The 27,306-nt window shown below is 44.5% G+C and overlaps 1 protein-coding gene across 1 annotated transcript in view; it reads right to left on the bottom strand.

Moving 5' to 3' along the window:
- LOC309558764 (protein mono-ADP-ribosyltransferase PARP14-like) overlaps positions 1 to 27,306 on the bottom strand; it is an 81,450-nt gene that overhangs the window by 39,803 nt on the left and 14,341 nt on the right. Inside the window, exons 4-6 of the mRNA XM_082261812.1 lie at positions 15,850 to 16,044; positions 5,610 to 5,846; positions 377 to 2,640 (exon numbers count right to left, since the gene is read on the bottom strand). Of these exons, the coding sequence (XP_082117938.1) occupies positions 377 to 2,640; positions 5,610 to 5,846; positions 15,850 to 16,044 (2,696 nt within the window). The remainder of the gene's footprint in view (positions 1 to 376; positions 2,641 to 5,609; positions 5,847 to 15,849; positions 16,045 to 27,306) is intronic.

Consider the following 27,306-nt stretch of genomic DNA (forward strand, 5'->3'; position numbering starts at 1 on the left):
ACAAGCAGGCGGATCTCCACACTCGATTCCCCGACGATCGGGGAAGAGCAGCGGCGATCGCCGCTGCTTCTCCCCTGGCCCGACTCCCGCTGTGACTGAATACTGAAAGGGGAGTGCGGAGTGGACACAGGATATTTCATGTCCTCTGCCCTCCAATACTTCAATATATCTATTTTTGGACAGTTTTTCTCTAGTCCGTTTTTCTATATCATATTTCTGTATTGTATTATTTTGTTTATATTCTTGTACTGCACAGACGATAACGAACCACTCTGCCGCAGTAGAGGCTCAACGTGAGCAGACGGCAAGTGGTTAAATCCTAAAAGTTGTTGGTAAAGTCCCACATTAGCAGGAAAATGCTGTAGAATCTACATACCGAACAGTCCTCAATGTTCTTCTGATGCGGCTTGATCTTCAGTCCTTCCGTGGCCATCACAGTGTTGTTATTATCTCTTTTCACTGGCGCTGGTGGGCTCTGTGCCGCTCTTGTGACCGGCTGGGGTGCCATTGCTGTAGATGGCACAGCGCTTGTTTGGTTACCAAATTTGGCCTTTATAACATCACAGAATGTGTTGATGGTTTTGTCATTTATGTCCACAAGATGGATTCTCTGTAAAGTGCTCTGTTGTCCCGAGGTCTCTACGTAGTCCCGTATGGCTTCCACTATGTTTTCAACACATAATTTTAGGGGGAAGCCAAAAATTCCAGAACTGACAGCTGGAATTGCTATCGAACTGTGACTCTTCTTGGAAGCCAGCTGTAAGCTGGTGGTAATCGCCTTCCGTAGAAGCTGTTCACATTTGGATTGCGAATATGAGTTCCATCGGGGACCGACTGTATGTATTATTTGTTTGCATGGCAATTTCCCTGCGTCAGTAATTACTGAATCTCCAGTGGACAATCTACCATCTTTCCTGATAATCTGATCGCAGTCATCTTGGAGTTTACGTCCGGCTGCATCCAGAATAGCTTTTGCCAAACCCCCACCATGTTTCAGCTGTTCATTGGCTGCATTAACAATGACATCTACATTGTGACGGCACATGTTATCTTTATATACAGACAGGGTCATTCCATTGGGAAGAGTTACTTGGAATTGGGATTTACCAAATGGATCATTTTCTACTCCAGCCTCTTCTAATCGTATCACACAATGGTAATTTGTTCTTGCTGTTGTAGCATGAAATTCTTCATTGACCTTACAAAATTTTTTGGCTCCCGGTTTCTCAATACGCAGAATAACACTGTGAAGTTTGTACAGAGTGTCCCTAATGACATTTGCTGCCTCTTGAACCTTCACCCGTGGTCCGGACAGGCGGATACTGTTCTGTTTCTTTGTTACATTTACATTTTTATTTATCTTTTCCAACATCTCCTTCCTTTCCTCCCAGATGAACGCCATCTTTGCTGAAGGATGAACTGGAATTTCGGTCTCTATAGTAGTGTTCTTCTCCAGAAAGTCGCTGACTTGTTGATAACACTTTGGAACATTTGGCGTCAGGCCGGCAATGACCACATTGTCCTCTGTTCCAGAAGAAGATTCCTCTATCAGGACTGTGATTTTCTCTGCATTACATAACTGAAGCAGATGTGACTGAAGACTTCTCCACTCAGGAGATTTCAGAAGACTTTTGTCTTCAACTAATAGTGATCTATGAAGCAGTGTTTTCCTAATTTGCTTTTCTGCTTCTGTCAAGTCTTCCTTTGAATGAGCCATCAGTTTAACAACACCATCATCAATTTCCAGCATTGCGTTAATGTTGTGATGTACAAAGAGCAGAGAGGACAGCTCCTCGTTATCGGTGGATATCAGGAACTGGATGAGGTGGGGATTCATCTGGATGGATTTAGATTTGATTTGTTGTTTGATGTTGAGTATCTCATATTTTGCGGTGAGCACTTCATCTTTCAGTCCCGATAGACGGGCTTTCTTTGTTGGCACATCATAATCAATCTTCAGTTCTGGAACTTGGTCCAGGATCTTCTTCTTCAGGCCACTGTTACACATAATCTGATAGAGGGCTGGAGACATGGATAAGGTCTCAGTCTTGGTTTGTTTCTTTCTTTCCACCTGTTTGGTGGTTTCCTCTACCAGTTTTCTGAATGTCGGGTCAATCCTTGTAACATCTTTGGACATTCCAGCCAAGAAAACTTTCTCTGAACCAAAGTCAGGTTTGATGAGTACTTCATCATAGGGGGAGCTGCTGACATGTTCTCTAATAGCTTCCCAGACTGACTCATCTATTTTATACTCTATTACTCTGAAGTTTGATATGAAGAGTTGGAATTCATTATAAACCTCTTCATTCCATTTCGGTACAAGCTTTGCCACAGACCTGAGATGGGTGGACAAGGTGGGAGGGAAGATGAGTTGAAGGACAGGATCCTGGCAGTCTTGATTTGGCCATTTGATCTCACAGTGTTTATTCTTCATCTTCACATCTATGTTGTTCTTTAGTCTTTCATTATTCAAGATATATTGTAATATGTATGGACTGATATTAAACTCTATAGGCTTTGGTATTTCTATGCAAGGTCCGTCCTTCCCATACAGTGCTATATCCAACAATGGGTAGTAAGGGTATACGGATATCTTTTTCTTTGAAAACACATGATCCTTCTTCAAAACTCGCTTAGCATCTGGAAGAGAAGGAAACAAACAGATGGTTCACAATGACATTTCAATTATAACTCACATAAGTGTAGCACCCTCCTAGGTAGGTGGTAGTGAGGACATGGCTTGGTTTGGCGGGGGGGGGGGGGGAGTGTAGCACCCTCCTAGGTAGGTGCTAGTGAGATAGTATAGTTTTTGGCTCTGTCTGCCTATCAGAGGGCAGCAAGTAAATCTATATTGCTTTCTGTCTAGCAGAGAGCAGGATCTGTGAATGAGGTCTGCTCAGTGTGCTCAGTATGCGATTCATTGAGTCTAGAGAGTGTTTCACACTGGTCCAATAGGGAGGCATGTTGGACAGTGGGAGGAAACCTGACCAATGAATACATAGGCTTTGATACAGTCCTGGTGATTGGTAGAGGACAGGCTGTCTCGGTGCATTCTGGCATACTGTATAAAAGCCTGGAGTACATGTGCTGCGGGGTCTTTGGCTGGTGAGCAGAGTCCCAGAGGGAGGGTGTCGGCTGCCTCCTCCTCTGTATTGGTGGCACGTGGTCGCAGGCAGTCGGCCTGGGGCTCAAAGGAACGGAACTGAATCCAGAGGTCCAGGAGAACTGACTAAATGGGGAGAGACACTGGAGACCCTTGAAAAACAGTATTGTGAGTACAGGGGATCGTGTCTAGGTACCCATGGAAAGGTTTTGATAAGATTTTAACCTTCTTTTTTTTATATATATATATATATATATATACACATATTTTGTACCACAGTTTAAAGGGCGCTCCTGTTGCTCATTGAGGGGTATTTTTTATCTATGCAATATAATATATTTTATTTTTATTGTCATTAATTTACAGTTTCTTTCACATCGTATGCATGCACATGATTGTGTGTATATACGTACATACACACATGTGCTTTGTCACATTGTAGGGCATATATATGTCCGTATTTTTAACTATGAATTTTGAAGCATTTTCTGCTGGATTAAAAGAGCCTGATCGCTCCCCCCTGATGGCCGAGACTAGGTGGCCTGATTTATTGATGGAGGGTGTGGGAGTGTAGGCTTATTAGAATATAGTGCACGGATGGCGAGCACTATAGCCAGCGATGGGCTAGGTCTGTTTGTGTGGAGAGAATCGTCCTGGTGTTTACATCTGTCAGCCTGGACATATGGAAGGAAGTGACGTCAGCGGAAGTGACGTCAATAGGTTGGAACGCATGACGCAGCAACCCGGAAGTTGACCAGCGGCGTGCGTTCCACGGAGCTGGTGATCGGTTATGCTGCAGAGGTTTGCAGCTTGTGGTTGGCTCCTTCCCCCCCCTCTCCTAAACCCCTCACCACCATCCCTGAACACCCTCCTGCTCCAGAGACAAGCATCGTAATGTCTTTATGTGGGACACTTAGCAAAGGGGTAAGCCTGCTCTAAAATACCAATCACTATGGACACAACAAGGATAATATCCAGATGGATCCCAGCAGGCTCAAATGGCCCTCTGGGACCCCCATCCATCCTGCCACAACATCTTTAGAGGTACAGGTGGGGCTTGCATATGTCCAGTAATACACCAATAGTCCTCCAATATTAGTGAAAGCATTTTGAGTACCTCCATGAACCACATCTAATATTAATTTTTATTCATATGTGATTGTGTGTGTTATGCTATTTTATATGGATGCTAACCACTGCAGCTGCATTTTGTAGATCAATTTCATTTAATTGTATGTTTTACTTTGTTTTGATAATGTAACTGGTGCATTTATTACATGGGTTCTATGAACCAACCCTGTTGGGGGTTAAATGGCAGTGCTACAAGAAGGAGGGATGTAGTACCACTGCCACACCCCTAGAGGGAGGGGCTCCCGAGATCTGAGGGAGGAGATTTGAGCAATGTATTGCTATTTAAACTTATGAGTAGGTCATGACACAGTGGCTCTGAGGAAGAGGCTGAGCCTCGAAATGTGTCAGACGTCATCTTAACAGGATTATGGACTAATACATGGACTATTCCTGAAACTGGAGCGACTGAGCTTGATATGATTATTTTCCACCTGTGTTTGTGAGTAGCCATTTTATATGTTACACCAATAAAAAGCCTATTATTGAGGATAATGCGCTAGGTCGGTGCGCCCTTTCTTTGATTCTTTTTGCTTTCTGATCGTGTCTAGGGACCTGACCTGAGGGGGGCCACCACAGTGTAGGATAGTCAGAGGCCTGGTGTCAGTGTGTCAAGTGAAAGGGGATACTAGGAGAGTATCCTGAAGATAATCTGGTCTATCAAGTCATCTGGATAGAGACTTAACCCAAATTCACCTAGTGGCAGGGTGAAATCGGAAGTAGGAATCCTCCGCATTGTGAATAGTTATTTTGGAGTATCCCACTTTTCCCTTCTCCCATCCCTAATTTAAATAAGAAACCAAAAGCAACTACATACCCCTGGACTGATCATTGACTGAGCCAAAAAATGTAAAGTGCTGGGAGGTATTGTTCATGGATAGTTCTGCAGTTCAGTGATGTCTGTTCAGGAGACTACAGTCCCCACAATGCCCTGCTCTAGGTTCAGGATTATGATGCATGTAATCGGAGCCCAGCACTAGGGGAATATAGAGACAGTCTGGGAAGGCAGACGACAAGTCTGCAGTGTCAGATAGCTGTAGTCCGCTCCCGGCTACATACAGTATATACTTCAGCAGTAGTAAAGCACCAAGGTTTTTGTGCTGTGTTGGCCAACAACAAATATTACACATTTTTGATACTAAATAACATGCAGCTTTAGGCTGAGGCTGATCATAAACTATTTGATGGGACAACTGTCACCCTCTCAGTGAAGGAGATCCTTATTCTGGAAACATTCCCTAAATGGATTAGGCATTTGGTGTTAAGCAAAAATGATTCCAGTCCACCCTATTATGAGTCTTTGGCCATTTAGAGGTGTTTCTAAGAGGCATCATTAAGCAATTTAAATGTACGCTTTGTGCCCACTCTGTGAACTCACCTCGGGTATCACAAAACGTGATCAGGGCGGCTCTTTCCTCAGGTAACATCACAATCTCTTCTATTCTTCCTCCTCCTTGTTTTGGGTTCTCAAAGAAAGCTTTCAGATCCATCTCAGATGTTTTCTCCGGGACATTCTCCACCCTGACACTTCGGGATTCTTCCAGAGGTCTCGCTGTCAGCTTTTTGTGAAATGTTCTGAGCTCACTGGAGAACGTACTCATGAATTTCAGAATATCTGCAAAAAAAAAAAATCACAGAAAAATGTAATAACTAATAATAATTCCACTTGAGGTAAAGAAAGTGCAATCAAACAGGAAAGATCTACATATAAACTAAAGGAACACAGAGTCAACCTGATGAGTGTCTTTCATTTTCACCCTGGCATTCATCTTGTCCAGCTGGCTGTCCCACTATATAAACACCTGGGTTGCCGATATTTGTGTTTTATTGATTGCCAAGTATCTGTATCTCACAGCTTGATGCCTAGGTCAGGATCTATAGCTGGCTGGTGGTTATTCTGTCTATAGCAGCCCCTGTTCCCCTGTTAAGGCAAGTAAGCCAACTTGTACCTGGTTGCCCCCAGGTCTTAGAACACAATGCCATAGTTCCTGTCCAGGTGGCAGCTGGGACAAGGAGGAGTACCTGCAGCCCTGAGGCTGTGATCAGGCAGTGGACAGCGGCTGGTAGTGGAATCCGGGTACAGTTTAAGTTCAGGGCAGGTAGCGGGCAAGCGCAGTTCAGTTAACAATCTGAGGTCAAGTTCCTCTGGCAGTCTAAAGAGTAATCCGGGTATAGGGCAAAGGTCAGCAACAAGGGAATCCAAGAATATAATGAGTCAGTCAGAGAAACAAACATGGAGGCAGGAAGCTAACACTATCACAAGCACAGAGACATAGGCTGATAGGGTTTGAACAGGGGCGGCTGGTGCTCAAAATTTTTGGGGGGCGCAAACAGAAAACTGTAATAGGCATTGCTTTGCGGCAAAAAAACGCTGTAAAAAATTGCGTGACTTTGAGGTCACAAAAGTGTGAAAGGGGCCTTCAGTAATTAAGGTATAGTGTGCCCCCCTTCAATGCAGAGAGACCAGCGTGCCCCCTTTCAATGCAGAGAGAACAGCGTGCCCCCTTTCAATGCAGAGAGACCAGCGTGCCCCCTATTAATGCACAGTGACCAGTGTGCCCCCTTTCAATGCACAGTGACCAGCGTGCCCCCTTTCAATGCAGAAAGACCAGCGTGCCCCCTTTCAATGCAGAGAGACTAGTGTGTCCCCTTTCAAAACACAGTGACCAGCGTGCCCCCTATTAATGCACAGTGACCAGCGTGCCCCCTTTCAATGCACAGAGACCAGCGTGCCCCCTTTCAATGCACAGTGACCAGCGTGCCCCCTTTCAATGCAGAGAGACCAGCGTGCCCCCTTTCAATGCAGAGAGACCAGCGTGCCCCCTTTCAATGCAGAGAGACCAGCGTGCCCCCTTTCAATGCAGAGAGACCAGCGTGCCCCCTTTCAATGCAGAGAGACCAGCGTGCCCCCTTTCAATGCAGAGAGACCAGCGTGCCCCCTTTCAATGCACAGTGACCAGCGTGCCCCCTTTCAATGCAGAGAGACCAGCGTGCCCCCTTTCAATGCAGAGAGACCAGCGTGCCCCCTTTCAATGCAGAGAGACCAGTGTGTCCCCTTTCAAAGCACAGTGACCAGCGTGCCCCTTATTAATGCACAGTGACCAGCGTGCCCCCTTTCAATGCACAGTGACCAGCGTGCCCCCTTTCAATGCAGAGAGACCAGCGTGCCCCCTTTCAATGCAGAGAGACCAGCGTGCCCCCTTTCAATGCAGAGAGACCAGTGTGTCCCCTTTCAAAGCACAGTGACCAGCGTGCCCCTTATTAATGCACAGTGACCAGCGTGCCCCCTTTCAATGCACAGTGACCAGCGTGCCCCCTTTCAATGCAGAGAGACCAGCGTGCCCCCTTTCAATGCAGAGAGACCAGCGTGCCCCCTTTCAATGCAGAGAGACCAGCGTGCCCCCTTTCAATGCACAGTGACCAGCGTGCCCCCTTTCAATGCAGAGAGACCAGCGTGCCCCCTTTCAATGCAGAGAGACCAGCGTGCCCCCTTTCAATGCAGAGAGACCAGTGTGTCCCCTTTCAAAGCACAGTGACCAGCGTGCCCCTTATTAATGCACAGTGACCAGCGTGCCCCCTTTCAATGCACAGTGACCAGCGTGCCCCCTTTCAATGCAGAGAGACCAGCGTGCCCCCTTTCAATGCAGAGAGACCAGCGTGCCCCCTTTCAATGCAGAGAGACCAGCGTGCCCCCTTTCAATGCACAGTGACCAGCGTGCCCCCTTTCAATGCAGAGAGACCAGCGTGCCCCCTTTCAATGCAGAGAGACCAGCGTGCCCCCTTTCAATGCAGAGAGACCAGTGTGTCCCCTTTCAAAGCACAGTGACCAGCGTGCCCCTTATTAATGCACAGTGACCAGCGTGCCCCCTTTCAATGCACAGTGACCAGCATACATGCCCCCAATGCAGTGACCAGCATACATGCCCCCAATGCAGTGACCAGCATACATGCCCCCAATGCAGAGATCAGCGTACATGCCCCCAATGCAGTGACCAGTGTACATGCCCCCAATGCAGTGACCAGCATACATTCCCCCAATGCAGAGATCAGTGTGCGTGCCCCCAATGTAGTGACCAGCATACATGCCCCCAATGCAGAGATCAGCGTGCGTGCCCCCAATGTAGTGACCAGCATACATTCCCCCAATGCAGAGATCAGTGTGCGTGCCCCCAATGTAGTGACCAGCATACATGCCCCCAATGCAGAGATCAGTGTGCGTGCCCCCAATGTAGTGACCAGCATACATGCCCCCAATGCAGAGATCAGCGTGCGTGCCCCCAATGCAGTGACCAGCATACATTCCCCCAATGCAGAGATCAGTGTGCGTGCCCCCAATGCAGTGACCAGTATACATGCCCCCAATGCAGAGATCAGCGTGCGTGCCCCCTTACTTACCTGGAGCAGCAGCGGCAGCGGGCGGCTTCTTCTCAGTCCCGGTGACCGGCAGCGCATCTCCACGAGTCCTTCTGCTCCTGCCTCCTCCTCGGCCAATGGCATGGGGTTTGCTTTGCGGCCAATCAGGAAGCGCGTATCGGACGCGCTTCCTGATTGGCCAGGAGGAGGATCGGTGTGACAATAGCGAATTTTTATTCACTATTGTCACACAATGGGTGGGCTCGGGACACACTGCTTGGTGCCCCAGGTCCACCCTTTGCATCGCACCCTATTAGAGCGTCTGGCTCTAATCAGGTGATGCCAAAATTAAAAAAATACCATTGAACTCCATGCGCCCCTGCGCCCTCAGTACCCCGGCCGCCACTGGGTTTGAATACTTGCTATAGCCAAAATGACGGCTACAGAGCAGTCAGCCGGTTCTGGAAGGGCATCATATGATGTCCTCCCTTGATCACGTCCCCCGCGCCGTGTACCCTGCATACTCTGTGATCGCTGTGTCCTTCGGACACTGCTAATAACAGATCAGGGTAAAGAGCCAATCACAGAGGCTCTTTACCATGTAATTATCTGTGTCCAATCAGCTAGTGTGAAAGGGGAGATCTGCACTGCAAGTGTCCTGATTATCAGTATAGTCCCAACAGTACCCATCAGTGCTGCCAATCAGTGCGGCCAATCGGTGTCCATCAGTGCCGCCTATCAGTGCTGCCTATCAGTGCCCATCAGTACCGCCTATGAGTGTCCTTCAGTGCTGGCTATCAGTGCCCATCAATGCCACCTATCAGTGCCACAAATCAGTTTAGCCTAATCAATCCTTCCTCATCAGTGCCCACCAGTGCTGCCTTATCAGTGCCCATCAGTGCTGCCTCATAAGTGCCCATCAATGCTGCCAAATAGTGCTGCCTATCAGTGCCGCCTATCAATGCTCATCAATGCCGCCTATTAGTGTCCATAAGTGCTGCATATCAGTGCCTCCTCATCAGTACCCACCAGTGCCGCCTCATCAGTATCATCAGTACCGATCAGTGCAGCCTATCAGTGCCGCCTCATCAGTGCTGCCTATTAGTGCCCATCAGTGCAGCCTCATCAGCAAACATGAGTGTAGGAGAAAAATTACCTGTTTGCAAAGTTTATTTACAGAAACTAAGAAAAACTATCAGTGCCCAACCGTACCGCATATCAGTGCAGCCTCATCAGTGCCTCCTCATCAGTACCCACCAGTGTCACCTCATCAGTGCCCATTAGTGCTGCCTATCAGGGGGAACTGAGTGGAGATGACTTTATCTGGGTGAATGGGCTTCAGAAGAGATACATTAAAGACACCGGGAATTTTCATAGAAGCAGCAGGTTGAAGCTTGCAGGAGAATTGTTGAATAACCTTTTAAAGGACCAGTAAACCTAGAAGCCGATTTTTGGGGAGAAACCTTGAGGTTTAACTTCTTTGTGGAAGGCCAGACCTGATCCCTGAGAGTAAAGGCAGTAAGAAAAGTGTTTCTGAGAGACCAAACTGACAGAGGAGCTAGCTTGGGTTTTACTCCAGATTTGCTAAAATATCTGAACTGTAATATTGGCAGCCACAATATCCGAGGACATATCAGCAAAAGAACAAGGCTTAGGATGAGAGCCATAAACAAGAATAGAGATACTCCTGTGGATGAATGGGGCCAGTTGTTAAATGTAAACTCAGCCCAGGGTAAGACGGAGGACCATTTCTGTTGACAGAAACAAAATATCAGTGATAAGTCCCTACTGACTAGTTGGTTCCATCTGCCCATTAGTCTTAGTGTGATATGCAGACAAGAGTGCAGACAAGCATGACAGACTGGGACCAATGAAAGTGCAGTTCTAAAACTTGGATACAATCTGCGTGCCTCTGTCTGATACTGTTAGAAACCACTAATTGGCTAATGCGCATGCGCGTTCGCTATTATGCGTCCTCGCGTTTGCACGCATTGACCCGGACGTTTTGGCGCCAAAGAAGGCCTATTTAAAGGCAGCTGGTGCATTTGCACTGTGCTGTGTTGTCTTCAGCTCTTCTGTGTTCCTGAACCTGCTTCCTGTTGATTCCTGTCTGATTCCTGTTGACCATTGGCTCGTCCCTGACCTCGCTTGTTTGCTGCCTGTCCTGACCCCGGCTCGTTTTGAATACTCTTCTGGATCTGGATCCGCCTTGTCTGCTCATCCATCTTCGGACCTTGACCGGTTACCCTCTGGTGGGGCGACCCTGGGGATCGCGACCTGGTATCCACCTGCAGCCAAATCCATCTTCACCATCAGAGGCTCTGGTGAAGACCGGTGGATGCTTAGACTCCGCATCTCAGGCTGTACTACTCACCTCAGGGGTTTCCATCCAAGCTCCGCCCACCGGCGACGGTAAGCCTTCTCTGCACGACAGGCTTCCACCAGCCTTATAACAGATGCATAGTTCTGGGGCACACTATGAAGTCTACATGTCTCCTGAACAAATAAAATGTTCAGCAGTCTGGAAGAGGAAGCTTAGGCAAATGCACAAAGTGGGTCATATCCACAATGACCCAAAGAACTGTGTGCCCATTTGAGAGAGGAAGGTATACTATGAAGTCCGTTGTCAAGTGAGTCCAGGAACTGATAGAGGCGGAGTAACCTTGAGAGCTTAAACTTAGAGGGTTTGGAGGGAGCATAGGTTTTACAGGCCTTCACATAGGCATACATGGAGGAAAGATCAACAAAGGTTAGGAGAAACCAGGAAAGGGGTTTGGTGGTACCAGGATGCCTATCCAATTTATGCCATGTCATGAGCCTCTGACTGTGTATCATGAGCCTGAGATGGAGAGGGATGAATAACTTTCCCAGAAGTAGGTTGGCAGGAGCACGGGACTGTGCTTTAGATATTGAGGACGACAGGTCAGGAGATTATTATTATCACCACCCTGTTATAACCTACAGTATAAGGGAAGATGATTTGTTCACTCTAATCTTATCAATTCATTTATCTTTTTTTTTTCCTTTTATATAATTTGATACCCACCAATTTAATTTTCTCCACCTCCCCTAGTCCCCCATGTGAGGGTTGGTTATTCCCCCACGGGCCAACAGGACTACACAACATGGGATTGCCCCCACTCTTTTTTTCTCCCCCTTTTTCCCCTCCTCTGCTACCCCAGGAGTTAGTTAGGATTGATCTTTGTGTATACATTATGGATTCTGTAAAGATGTTTGTGTAGCACCCTCCTAGGTAGGTGCTAGGAAAACCATAAGGGAGGCCCTGTCTGCATATCAGGGGGGGCTGATTGTTCAGCTAGGCTGTCATGTGTTTCCAGATGTGCCTGTTGAGCTTGGGGAGTCTCCCCACTATGTCCAATGAGGGCTCTTATTGGACAGTGGAGGAAACTTGACCAATAGCACACCAGGGCTTGTATCTATACCAGAGGGCAGAATCTGCCGCAGTGCATCCTGGAAGGGGGTATAAGTCTGAGGGGGACACATGACAGGGTGTTTTTGGCTGGGAAGCAGAGTCCCAGGAGGAGGGTGACGGCTGTCTCTCCTCCTGTCAGCATGAGGAAAGTGTCCTGGGCAGTCGGCCTAGAGGACAGAAGGTTGAGCTGAGCTGCAGAGAGGGATCTAGAGTGCTGTGGACCGAGTGGAGCTGCTGGGCAGAAGTTTCCAGGAAAGCAGTGTCGTGAGTACTGAAAACTGCCCAGGGGTCTGCCTAGGTTAGGGGACCACTCCAGAAGGTCAGGGGGATCCAGGAGCCAGCTAACCAGTAGAGAAGGCTTAGAAAGGGGGTGCCAGAGTCTAAGCCCTGAAGATAAGTGTGTGAGAGAGAGTGCCGGTGCGGGCCCTGAAGCGTTCAAGTGTTCAGCAGTGATAAAGTAGCTACCTCAGCAAGGAGTGCCAAAGGGAGCTTCAAAAGGACTTTAAGTCACAAGGAGGTGATCAGAAGTCAGTTCAGTGTTAAAAGGCAGCAGGCCAGCGTTAACCGGCATTGACCGGCATCATGTCAGCGCCAACAGGCATTTTCCATTTGTCCCCAGTAAATTTTGCATAGTTGAGCAATGAGATGAGTATCCCCCTCATCCCTTCTCCCATCCAAGTTCTACTGGACTGGTCATTGTCTCAGTGCTCACACTTGGAGAACATGCTTAATCACTTAAGTCCCTGAGGATTTGGCTGCTCAAAGACCAGGGCCTATTTTGCGATTCGGAACTGCGTTACATTAACGGACAATTGCGCGGTCGTGCAACCCTGTACCCAAATGAAATTGACGTCCTTTATTTACCACAAACAGAGCTTTCTTTTGGTGGTATTTGATCACCTGTGCGATTTTTACTTTTTGCGCTATAAACAAAAAACGAGCGACAATTTTGAAAAAAATAACAATATTTTTCAAATTTTTTTATATGAAATTCCCCCCCAAAAAAAGTAAAAATCAAAATTTTTTAACATTTTAGGCCAATTTGTTTTCTGCTACATATTTTTGGTAAAACAAAATTGTAGTAAGTGTATTTTGATTGGTTTGCGCAAAAGTTATTGCGTTTACTAACTACAAGAAAGATTTATGTCATTTTTTTTTTTTTAACGCGTAATGGTGGCGATCTGCGATTTTTTTTGTGGGACTGTGACATTGCGGCGGACAGATCGGACCCTTGACTGACATTTTTCACACTTTTGGGGGTACCAGTGACATTACTGCAGTAATCAGTGCTAGAAATATGCACTGTTACTGTAAAATTACACTGGCAGTGAAGGGGTTAACTTTATTGGTGATCAGTGGGTTAAATGTATCCCTAGGGGCATGTTTCTAACTGTGTGGGGGGGGGGGGTGTCGCTAGTGATGTAACTACAGAGACATACGATCCTACATAGCAGGATCGTATAGTCTCTGCCTTTACATCCGGGAGAATGACAGGCGGTTGTGTTTACATCAGCCGTCCATCTTTCTCCCTCTCCTGCGGGAGATCGCGAGTGACCGGCGGACATCCGAGCCGCTGGTCACTCGCGCGGGGATCCCAGTGAACGAGTGGGGGCAGGAGCGCGCCTCCAGTGGCGCGCGCTCGCCCCCTACAGGCTCCTGGGCAAGCGACGTAATACTACGTCGGTTTGCCCAGGAGTGGCTGACTGCCGCAGTAAATATACTGACGGCAGTCGGCAAGTGGTTAAATGTGCTGTTGTTGTTAGTGGTAACCCAGGCAGACCCACATCCAGCACAATGGCTGGGAATTCTGCTACATTTGTATAAAATATGTATGTACTTTCTTCTCTTAGACCAACTTTCCTGCTGATCATTCACTCTTGTTCAGGACAGGAGATCGGAGGTCCTGAGGAAGTGGGAACTGCCATGAAACGGGTCGACTTTATCTCTAAAGTTTGATGAACAATTGTATATGTTGACAGCAGATGTTGACTGTTGGTACTAATATACAAACAGCTACATGAAATATGTGAATTTATACATGTTCTACTACTAAAAGTAACATTTTTACTTTTATAATATATTCAGATATTTGTGTGTTCACTAGAGGGGTACTAAAAGTCCTATTATACATATTTCTTCAATACATGTAACCAAGGATGATACCCTCCATTGACACCTATTCCAAATAGAAACCTCCCCCCACACAAATCTATTTCATTTCTAGCACAGGTAACAGCAGACTTGAACAGTTTGTATCCTCCTGGCTGTGAACCATGAGGTATTCGGTAGACTGGAACAGTTTGTAGATTCATGGCTGGGGACCATTAATACATTTTTTCAGCATAGATAAGGTCTCTACTCACAAATCCTAAAGCAGGGTAAGTCCATAGGTTTAGTCCCTTAGAGAATAGTCCAGCATCCAGTCCAAAAGGTGCCTTAGGGGCAAACAGCCCCCTGAAGCTCCCTGATCCATCTCTCATGGGGAAGAGACAGTCTATTCACAGCCCCAGACTATTTAACAGCATCCCACCCACCATCTGGGCAAACCATGTCAGGGATTGGCCCGGCCCTGCTTAATATTCAAGCTGGTCATTTAAATTCTCCCTCCCTAAACTCCAGATTATTCTTCTAGAGGCAGGGGGAAGCAATCAAACTCCCAGCCTGTGAAACCCCTAAACAGACCAGACCAAACAATCACTGCTCCCCTGATTAAAGAAGGTCCCAAAAACTAAATTGACCTAGTAGCCTGTAACAGATCCCCCAATACTCCGGCTGAGTATATCCGTTGTAAGTTTCCCAAACCCCAAGTGATGTAGTGAGTACAGCTCCCATTTCCCCAAACATCAGCCTAGACTTGATGAAGGGTAAAACGATTCTCTTTAATCCAGGCTCAATGGCCCACTTTATACAATACAGAGGCACAGTAAACACGCCCATGACACTCCCATAAACACACCAGTTCTAAAAGAACCAGAAAAAGTTTGCGACTTTGTATGAGGCACTGCCTATCAACGACTAGATGCCTCCATCCCTATTATTCAAAGATTAATAATGATTTCTTTTCCATAAACACACCAGGTCAGGTGAGCCTGATTACATTATCATATGCAGATCAAATTGTATTGAGATACATAATTAACCTGAGCTAATTATCTAGCCATCTGGACAGGAACAATAGGTGAATGGGAATCCAAACCGAGACAATGTTATAATTAACATGCTAATGAACTCAGCACTGCAACAAGGCCAAAACAAAATACATTACACATTATCCTAAGTATAAACCCAGAACACCTTATTATACAGACAATAGCAGAAGACCACCAGAATATTCAGAAGTCATAAACTTCATGGCAATGGTCTACAATAGTTTATGCGGTAAAGCTAATGCAATGTTCTATCATTCTGATACAGTGAATTAATGTATTATAGATTTCTTGAGGGATATTGTGGATAAATATTACTGTCCCATTTGAAGTAATCAAAACCATATTCTCAGTGTCCACCAAGCAGTTGTCCATCATTTTCTCGGTCACCATGTGCCCCCAGCATTCACCTCACAAAGAGTAGTGTTACCTTAAAAGCCAGAGGCCATAGTCAGTGGGCAGAAGGCTCAGCCTCCACACTCCTCCAGGAGCCCGTGCCGAATGTCCAGGCAAAGGGGCATTCGTCACATAGAGGGTGCTACATGGGGCCTATGGAAACCACATTCTCTTACAAGGGCCATTGGATGATAATATGGGATGGATCTCGTAGCTGCACATGAAAAGCTGTGGTTCTCCTTCCAGGTTTGTTATCTAAATAAAGAACAAATCACAAAGACTGGACTCACCGATATCACATGTGAAGGTGACAACAGCAGATTGGATCTCCGGAATTATCTCCACATAGAAGTCGGTGTCCTCAACCTTCTCACTGATTTTCTGCACCAGGAGGTTTAACATCTCAGGAGTGCAGCAGTCCTGGATGTTCTCGATCAGAACCTGAGAGGACGGGGGGTCCGGTGTCCCCTCATCGCCTGTTGTGTCTGTAACAGAGTAAAACAAATTCTTGGTGAAGGTGTTTCAGTTCTTATTCCTTTCCCTGTGACCTCTATTCCAGTTTCTGATACCTTTTAAAGAATTTATCTCCCTCCCAGGACTGATCCTGAAAACCCTAGAGGTAATATATCTCCATCCCAGGACTGACCCTGAACACACTGGAGGTAATATATCTCCATCCCAGGACTGACCCTGAACACACTGGAGGTAATATATCTCCATCCCAGGACTGACCCTGAACTCTCTGGAGGTAATATATCTCCATCCCAGGACTGACCCTGAACTCTCTGGAGGTAATATATCTCCATCCCAGGACTGAACCTGAATACACTGGAGGTAATATATCTCCATCCCAGAACTGACCCTGATCACACTGAAGGTAATATATCTCCATCTCAGGACTGATCCTAAACACACTGGAGGTAATATATCTCCATCCCAGGACTGACCCTGAACTCACGGGGGTAATATATCTCCATCCCAGGACTGATCCTGAACACACTGGAGGTAATATATCTCCATCCCAGGACTGACCCTGAATACACTGGAGGTAATATATCTCCATCCCAGGACTGACCCTGAAAACCCTGGAAGTATTCTATATCTATCTGTTAGGTGTTATATCTTAAAGTCAGCCTGGAAATACCTGAGCAGAGAGTAGTAGATATCAGACCCCTAGGTAGTAAATATATCTCTATCCCAGGACTGACCCTGAACACACTGGAAGTAAAATATCTCCATCCCAGGACTTACCCTAAACACACTGGAGGTAATATATCTCCATCCCAGAATTGATCCTGAACACACTGGAGGTAATATATCTCCATCCCTGGACAGATCCTGAACACACTGGAGGTAATATATCTCCATCCTGGGACAGATCCTGAACACACTGGAGGTAATATATCTCCATCCCAGAACTGACCCTTAACACACTGGAGGTAATATATCTCCATCCCAGAACTGATCCTGAACACACTGGAGGTAATATATCTCCATCCCAGAACTGATCCTGAACACACTGGAGGTAATATATCTCCATCCCAGAACTGATCCTGAACACACTGGAGGTAATATATCTCCATCCACACCTGCTCCCCATTCACACCTGAGACCTTGTAACACTAACGAGTCACATGACACCGGGGAGGGAAAATGGCTAATTGGGCCCAATGTGGACATTTTTCACTTAGGGGTGTACTCACTTTTGTTGCCAGCGGTTTAGACATTAATGGCTGTGTGTTGAGTTATTTTGAGGGGACAGTAAATTTACACTGTTATACAAGCTGTACACTCACTACTTTTTTTTTTTTTTTCAAATATGAAATTTTTATTCAGGAATATTCATACATAAAACAAAATACAAACATTACTTCAAAGTGAAATTTACAACATTTTTTAACACGTAATTTAATCTTCCTCTTCCACTTTTTACCTCTTATATTCCTACATTTTTTCTCTCTTCCCTCCCTCCCTCCCTCCCTCCCTCCCTCCCTCCCTCCCTATCAAGACCCAAAAAACAAAAATAAAAAAAAAAAAAAAAAAAAAAAAGGAGAAAAAAGGGAAAACCCCCATAAGTTTTCTCTCCTCCTCTCTCTCCCCCCCTCACCCCTCCATCCATAGCCAATGTTCAAGTGATCAAAGCAATCAATAAGTTTTTCCAGATTACTTTATCCTATTGTAAGTTGTTTCCCTTCTTCCGAGATTATGAATTGACTCCACTCCTCCCATATTTTCTTATATCTTCCCTGCCTATTCTGAGAGGCTGCAATCATTTCCTCCATTCTCCTTATTTCCTCTACTCTATTTACCCATTCTCCTATCGAGGGGGGGTGTGCTTTTTTCCAATTACTCGGTATACATGCCTTTGCTGCATTTATCAAAAATGGGACGATCGAGTTTTCGTAACTCTTTGTCGGTATATCCGACAAGTGCAGCAGAAAAAGGGCTGGTTTTTCCTCTATTCTATTTTCAGTAAATTTCTGGATTACCTCCTTTACTCTTCCCCAAAAGGGTTTAACTTCTGTGCATGTCCAGAGAATATGGACCAGCGTACCTATTTCTTTTTTACATCTCCAGCATTCACTGGTTTCTCTTGGATACCAATTATGCAATTTCTCAGGAGTAATATACCATCTCATCATGAACTTATAGTTCATCTCTTGAGTCTTGGTACATCTTGCTGGTTTAAAAGTTAGTCTCACTATTCTCTGCACCTGCCCTTCTGTTAACTCAAACCCTAAATCCTTCTCCCACTTTCCCACCCACTGAGGTTTAACTTGCTCTTCTGGTTCCATCAGTAAATCGTAGGAGATTGACAGTGTACGTAGTAGTTTCCCTGGTTCTACACATAGCTTTTCAAATTTTGTTAATGCTCTACCATACTTCTCTGAGTCCTGTATGGAGTCCAGGAAATGATGTAGTTGCGCTGCTTGCCAGAAAGATAAGCTATATGCACCATCTCTCTCCAGCAATTCACTGATCGAAACCCAGTTATTTTGTATAAGAAATGATGAAGCCTGTTCCTGTTTCTTTTCTCTCAGCTGTATAAAGCTTCTGGAGTCTAAGCCCGGAGTAAACTGCGGATTCCCTAATATTGGAAATAAAGGTGATTCCTTCTTCGTTAGTTTACTATATATGCTCGGATGCGAGCATATCCGCAGTGTATTTCCTATTATTGGGTGATTTTTCAACTCCTTAGGCAACCACTGGTAGACCCATATCGCCCTCTTTAAGTCTATTTCTGTTTGAGTCTGTTCAATTTGTACCCAAAGTTTATTTTCTGAATGATGCCACCAATCCAATATCCTGCTCATATGTGCTGCAAGATAATAGACTCGGACATCTGGTACAGCCAGACCCCCATTCTTTTTCGGTAGGGTTAAAGTTCTACGTGCTATGCGGGGTCTTTTATGGGCCCATATATACTTTACAAAAAGAGAGTGTATTGTCTTGAAAAACGCGCTTGGTATCTTAACTGGCAAGGCACGTAATAGATATAAAAATTTAGGTAGTACTATCATTTTTAATAAGTTGCATTTACCGAACCAAGAATGTAGCCCGCCATTCCACTGTTTAAGTAGTTTCCTAGTCATTTCCAAAAGTGGTAAAAAATTAAGGTCAAACACCTGTATTAACCTTGCTGGTATATAAGTCCCCAGGTATCTCACTGCGTCCTTCTTCCATTTAAAGCCAAAACTGTCTCTTAATAGGTTAATTTGAGCTATCGATAATCCTACGCCCATTGCTTCTGATTTTCCATAGTTAATCTTTAAATAGGACAGGTTATTAAATTTTCTAAATTCCTGTAGGAGATTTGGCAGTGAGATACCCGGTTTAGTCAGGGAAAATAATAAATCATCTGCGTAAGCAGCTACTTTATATTGCACTTCTTTTACCTCTATCCCTTCAATATCCTGATTCAGTCTGACCCTGCACAGAAACGGTTCCACCGTTAAGGCAAACAGGAGGGGAGACAGGGGACATCCCTGTCTAGTACCATTCCTTATTGGGAAAGCTTCTGATAATAACCCATTGGCCTTTACTCTAGCTATCGGTTCCGTGTACACCCTAGTAATCTTCTCTAGCATATTTTTTCCTAATCCGATGTGTCTGAGTACGGAAAACAGAAACGGCCATCCCACTCTATCAAATGCCTTCTCTGCATCCGTACTCAGCACAACATAAGGGATCTTTTTTTCTTTTGCTACTTGCATCAAATTGAGGATTCTTGTTGTATTGTCTTTTGCCTCTCTAGATGGCATAAAGCCTACCTGATCTAGGTGTATTAATTTTGGAAGGAATTCTGCCAATCTACTTGCCAAGATTTTAGTCAGTACTTTTAAATCCACATTTAATAGGGATATTGGCCTATAGCTGCCACATGCCGCTGGGTCCTTACCCTCTTTTAATATTAACGAGATGTGAGCTGTAAGTGTATCTCTCGCTAGTTTCCCTTCTGGACCTGATGCATTATACAGCTTTGCCATATACGGTCCCAAGATATGGAACAGTACCCGGTAATATTGTACCGTTAGGCCGTCTGGGCCAGGCGCCTTCCCGGGATTCATGGCTCCAATTGCCTGTTTTATTTCCTCTAGTGTAATCTCGGCTTCCAGACTTTCCCGGTCCTCCTCTGAGAGTCTAGGCATCTGTGACTGTACCAGATACTGATCCATATCTTGCTGTTGAGGGGGTGCCTCCTGTAGATTATATAGAGAAGTATAGTATATCTCAAATTCTTTCAATATTTGTTTTGGCAAAGTCTTTTTAATTCCCTCTCTTGATGTGATAGATGGTATATAAGCTCTTGTCCTCTGCTCACGCACAGTTCTAGCCAGTACTTTCCCGCATTTATCTCCCGCCTCATAGTTTAATTTGCGGCATCTTTGTAATGCAGCTTTTGCTTTATACTGTAACAGGTCTGTTATCTGTTTCCTGACTAATTTTAACTCAACCAAGGTTACATCTATTGGTCTTTGTTTATGTTCTATCTCTAGTTCTCTAAGTTTTCCCAATAGCTGTGATAATTGCTCATTCCTTTCTTTTTTAATACGTGCTCCATGTTTTATAAGGAGTCCTCTCACAACTACCTTATGTGCCTCCCAGAGTATTCCCATCTTACAGTCTGGTTGTTCATTTATTTCAAAAAAACTTTTCATTTCTTTCTCAACTTCCCTTAATATCTCTTCCTTTTGTAGCAGACTTTCGTTTAGCCTCCAGAAGCTCCTCCCCTGTGCAGAATTCACCACCAAATTATACAGCAAGGATATAGGTGCGTGGTCTGACCATGTGATACTACCTATACTTGTTTTTTGAACTGATTGTAATTGTGCATGTGGTATAAGAAAAAAATCAATTCTAGAATAAGTCTTATGCGGCGTAGAAAAAAAGGTGTACTCTTTTTCAGAGGGGTGTTGTAACCGCCATGCATCTATAAGTTGAGCTTTATATATTGTCTTTAAAAAATTTTTATTCCTTCCCGCTGAAAAAGTCGATGTCCCTGTAGATATATCCAATGCTGGTGTTAATGGGCAATTAAAGTCTCCTCCCATAATTAACTGTCCCTCTGAAAACCTCATAGATTTCTCTATTACTTTAGCTATGAACCTTTCCTGTCTTTTGTTGGGCGCATAAATTGTTGCTATTGTTATTTGTATTTCTCCTATTATCCCCTTCACAAACAGAAATCTTCCTTCCGGGTCTTGCATTTTATCTTGGAAAATCCAAGGGACAGAGTTTGCAATAAGTATGGAGACTCCTCTTGCTTTAGATTGTGTATAAGTGGAATGATATGCATAAGGGAAATTTCTGTTTTTAAGAAAGGGTAGTTTATCCGTCCTGAAATGCGTTTCTTGGATCAGCGCTATACTAGTATGTAACTGCTTTAGGTCAGATAATAGCATGTGTCTTTTTTCTGGTACATTGAGTCCCTTGACATTATATGATACCACCTTTATATTTTCCATCCTTAGCTCGTGACGCAAAAACGAGCAAAAGGAGGAAGAGAGAGAGAGAGAGAGAGAGAAGAGAGAGAGAAAAAAAAAAAAAAAAAAAAAAACCCCTCCGCTTTCCCTAAACCCCCACCCCTCCCTTTACCCCCCTTCCTACGGGTTTGAGGGGGACGATCTCCACAAGAGAGCGACCCTCTCCCCCGTAGTTTCGGATAATAACTAAACTTATCCTTATTTCACACGGTCACTTTCGTGCCACTTGTGTGACTCTATAGATAGGGTCGTGCCCTGAAGTGATTCTCTGTGGACTCTCCTCCACCTCCTCCCGCCGTTTTTTATGTGCTTATTCTATCCTTTTTTTATTCTAAGATTTACCGGAGTTTCCTTTTCCCTTCATATTCTTCAGTTTCCCCCAGTAAATAGAGGCCTTCCCTTCTCATTAAATTACCAAAGGACATTAAAATGTCTAACTTATGGCCCTGGGGATAGGTGGGGAGGTAGCAGGTTTGAGAATAACCTCCCTCTTCCCTTCTCTCCCTTCCCCAACCATCCCTCCCCCCGATCCCCTGAGCGTCATTCATCACATAATAAACATCACAACATTTTCAAATTCACTAATTCAATCCCCTCCTTCTTTCCTCCCCCCCAATTGTTAATCTATCAATCCCCCATAAGTTTAGTAATTAGAAGAATAGCTTCCATCATAGTTTCAAAATTATGTGAAAAAAAAAAAAAAAGGAGGGGGGAACCCCTCCCCAAAATCCCCCAAAAAATTAGTGATTAGAGGAATAACTTCCATCATAGTTTCAAAATTGTGTAAAAAAAAAAAAAAAAAAAAGGAGGGGGGAACCCCTCCCCAAAATCCCCCAAAAAATTAGTGATTAGAGGAATAACTTCCATCATAGTTTCAAAATTATGTGATCCCAAAATCCCCCGTAAAATTGGTGATTAGAGGAATAACTTCCATCAAGAATTTAAAAAATTGTGTAAAAAAAAAAAAAAAAAAAAAAAAAAAGGGGGGGAGATTATTAACCCTTAATTCCCATAAGGGGACCTCACTACAATCTCTTAATAGTTAAGTCTCTTTATCTTCTTTCTTCTCTTGATAGTGTCTCTGATCTTTTCTCCCTTTGTTGAAGGTATGTTGACGGTTTTTCGCTGGGCAATCGGTTCAGCCAATTCACTATTTGAATAGGATCTGTTTCAATAAACCGGAAAAATGCCGTCTTGTCCTGATATGTCCTAAGGTTAAAATACTGTCCGTTCCTACGGAATGTTACAGAGAATGGGAACCCCCACCTGTATGTACATCCTGCTTTTCTTGCCAGGTCTAATAGCGGTTTCAAAAGAGTTCTTCTTCTCAATGTTCCTCTGGCGATGTCTGCATATATCCTAACTAACCCTCCTTCCACTTTTATATCCTGGGATTCCCATGCCAGTCTTAAAATCCCTTCTTTATGTACGTAGTGAAATAGTCTGCAGATCACATCCCTTGGGCTTCTCTCATCCTTATTTCTGGGGCCAGTGGTTCTATGTATTCTTTCTATCTCTAGTTGTTCCGGATATTTGTCCTTCATGATCTGTTTAAAAATATCTTCCGCTACTTCTAATAATCTCTCTTTTCCCACCGTTTCAGGTATGCCTCTTATGCGTAGGTTATTACGTCTATTTCTGTTTTCTATCTCCTCCAACTGTAATTGTATCTTCTCATCTATCTCCCTTTGTATGTCTCTTGTTAATTCCAATGATGTTACTCTCTCTTCAATATCTTTTCTGGCCTTTGATTCCTCTACTAGAGCTTGCGAAATATTTTGTATATCTTTCTTAATTTCCTGCATTTCTCTCTGATGTGCTTCCTCTATTTTATGCACCATCTGTTCTATGTCTATTTTAGTTGGTAGAGCTTGTAGCATAGCTTTTAACTCCGCGCTGCACTCCAAGCTCTGTGTATAATTACAAGATATTTCATTCTCCCTTTGTCTCGTCTCCGGACTTTCCAGATAATTCTCCGAGGTAGGAGAAGTAGTCATAGAGCTCGGCACATCCCCTGACTCTGGGCTTGTTAGGGCACTGTTTCCACATCTTGCCATTTTTACTTCCCTTGGCGTTTTATGATTATTAGCAAAATATTTATCTATTTCTCCTTCTGGTTTATTTATCTTGACTTTTATCGTGTTTTTCTTTCCTTTCCTTTTTTTAGTTAATGTCATGTTTTCCTTTTTAGTTCAATAACCAGTTCTCTCCCAGTTTCCAATAATTCCTCTAGTAGACTTTATTTCAATAACACCAAGAGGCAAACAAGTATCCGGCACAGAGGGGATGTAGTCCCTTTTTCTTCCTCTTTACCTGCTATGGATATCACAGTCTATGGCCATCCCACAAGCAATGGAAATAGGTAGATATAGGTAGAAAAAGAACAAAAAGGTATTATCTCACCCACGTTCGAAGCTGTCCTCTTTCGGCAGGTATACAGTCCTTTTTCTCTGGGGGAAACCCTTCACATTAAGGAGCTTTAAAATAATATAATGACCTGCAATAGGTATCTTGTGCTTGTTCGGGCCGGCTGTTCAGACCGGGTATCCCACCTCCTTTTCTCTACAGTGCGGGAGCTCAAGAGGCTGATGTCCTATTTCCTCCTTCTACTCTCCTTGTCTTCTCCACACCGTTACCCCGGCGCGCTCCAGCAGCAAGGAGCTTGGCGGCGGAGACACCCAGCAGGAGGTCCGGGACACGGTCCCCTACCCGGTCAGGCCGCCCACGCTCCGAACGGCGGAATCTAGCCGGGTTCCACCTCTCTCTCCACACACGGGACAGCTGCTCCTCTCTCCCCTCCCGAGGCACGAGCTGCTCGGATGTCGGCGGTTGGATCACAGCCAAGTTCCGGCTCTCTAGCTCCGCTGTTTTAGGGCGTCCTCGCGGCGTCTCTGTCAGCTCCGGCGGGAGAGGTGTTCAGCGAGGAGATACACAGCCCACACTCACATCCTCACTTCCGGGCACGCCCCCCTGGCGTACACTCACTACTTTACATTGTAGCAAAATCTCATTTCTTCAGTGTTGTCACATGAAAAGATAGAATAAAATATTTACAAAAATGTGAGGGGTGTACTTACTTTTGTGAAATACTGTATATCTCCATCCCGGGACAGAGCCTGTAAACACTGGAGGTAAAATATCTCTATCCTGGGACAGATCCTAAACACACTGGAGGTAATATATTGGAGGTTTACGATGACTGACTGGTATCAACATAAACATAACTACACATTCAATTATAAATGTATTGTTGCATAGTAAAAACGTCTCCTATATCAATATTTACAAAATATTAAAAATATTAAAACCACATTGAAGACAAATAACTTGTATCCCTTGATGAGTCTACGCGTTTCGCGGTCACACCACTTCTTCAGGACTGCATTTCAAGTGTGACAGATGGCCATCACAGAGTATACCTATTCAGGGAGGAAAAAGAAAAGGTGTGGGGGGGGGGGGGTCCCCAACATAAAACACACATACTCACAGAATGGCATACATTACAAAGGGAAAAGTGGTCATATCTTCTCAGGCAAAAGGGAGACAGCAGACAAGGGGGCCGAGAAGGGTCCTTCAGATCAGGACATAAAAATTCCTTTGAATCCTAAAAATTCCTGCTATATACACCAAAAATAAAAACTCTTGTTAACATAAATATATGTATCTGACCTTCAACATGCCTTCTTTTGCTTGCTCACATAGCAGGATAACACCTCACTGTGACCCAAGACCTGCTTAGTGTTCTGCTCAGGCTCTATTGGAGGGTGCAAGTCCTATGGCATCCACCGCAGGGAGTGCTGGTTCGGGAGGGAGCTCGCCCCGGATCCTGCAATGGCTCAGAGTGAAGAGAAAGTCTCCCTATGGCTGTACATCCAGAACATCCCTGAGGTGTGTGTGGCAACCTCAGGCTGAACTCTGACCAGGCCACGCCTCCAGCGTGTTTCGCTCTGCCCCCTCGGAGCTCAGTTAGAAGAATAACACCTCACCTTACAATGACCATATATTGGGGATATCCACAACAGGAGGGTTCAAAGAGACAGAAAATGGTAATCACAAATGTCTGCCCTGTAGACAGACATCAAATACCAACTGGACTTTCCCACTACCAAACGTGAAAACACAATATAAATAGCTCCGCCCACAATCCAGGGGATATCCATAAGAAGACACATACTGATCCAAGGTGACAGCCCATAAGTGTGCACACTACCAGCATTTAATTTGGTCTCTCGTGTCACCATCATAGTCCTACTAAAAACGCACCACCTTCTGAAATAGTCCCTGGGTCTCCTGGGGACACTCCCCCATGTATCCCACCCACCCATAAGAGCCAGCACCAGTCAGCGAGTGGCATAAATCTCAAGGTGGCCGGGGAGGTTCCCTTCCCATCTGCAAAGACCAACAAGCTGCCTAGATGGTAATTAAGCTCTATGGCGTTTCCCATATATGGGAAACGCCAAAGCACTGCCCTGGGGAATAAGGCTGGAGAGACCTGGCCGGAGATGGTGTCAATCCTCCACTCACCATCGCCCAGCACATACCCATATCGACCAATCCAGAATCAAAATGGCAGCCACACCAGAAGAGACCTCAGGCACGCCATCTTGGTCCAAGATGCGGTCCATGTTGGATCGCACAGCGGGAAAATTCAAGCAGGAAAGATAGGGAAGGAAAAAAACAAAAAGAAAAAAACGCAAATGGGCACACAAACTGGGCTGATGTCAGCACCTAACCATGAAGAACGCCAAAAACACAACCACCAACACAAACGATGGACCTGACACAGGAGACAACCAACATTAACATTCCACCCCCCCCCCCCCGCCCTTCATTTTTTCTCTCTCCTCCCTGGATAGGTATACCCTGATGACCATTTGTCATTATGTACCTCCGGTATTCATGGTTGTCTTTGATTTGTAGGTTGAAGTTATATCTGTAGAACATCTGTTACATCTGAAATCCAGACCTGAAGAAGCAGTGTAACTGCGAAACGCGTAGACTCATCAAGTGACACAAGTTATTTGTCTTCAATGTGATTTTAATATTTTTGATCATTTGTAATTATTGATATAGGAGACATCGTTTCCTTTTTACTATGCAACAATAAAATTTGTATTTAAATTACTTGACCTCCGGAAGGTTTACCTCCCTTCATGACCAGGCCATTTTTTTGCTTTTTGGCACTGCGTTACTTTAACTGACAATTGCACGGTCATGCAACACTGTACCCAAATGAAATTTATATTTTTTTTACACAAATTGAGCTTTCTTTACCGCTGTTTTTTTTTTGTATCATATACATTTTGGAAAAAAAATTTTTACTTTCTGCTATAAAACATATCCATAGAAAAATAAATAAATAAATCTCTTAGAACAAAAAATGAGAAGGGGGAACCCCTTCAAAGAAGAGTAGGACTTTATAGGATATAGAATTGTCACTGAGGTGAGCACATACACTTTCATTTGAATAAAAAATGATTTTATTGTACAAAAATAGTAAAATAATGCAGCTTAGTATAAAAAAATGCCAAGATATACAGACAATAGCGTGGTTACAGTCAATACATTAATTTACTTTGTTTGTACATTGTAGTCCAAAAATGACTAATATAAAATTAAATCTCTTAATAAATTTTGGAAAAAATGTAATCCCAATACAGTAAACCCCCGCTCCATCGCGGTTCAGTTTTTGCGGTCCCGGTATATTGTGTTTTTTTTGTAATGTTATTTTACTATATAAATCATTAAAAATGAAATATTTTT

The sequence above is a fragment of the Pelophylax lessonae genome (assembly GCF_965119305.1).
Source record: "Pelophylax lessonae genome assembly, chromosome: 6".
NCBI lineage: Eukaryota > Metazoa > Chordata > Amphibia > Anura > Ranidae > Pelophylax > Pelophylax lessonae.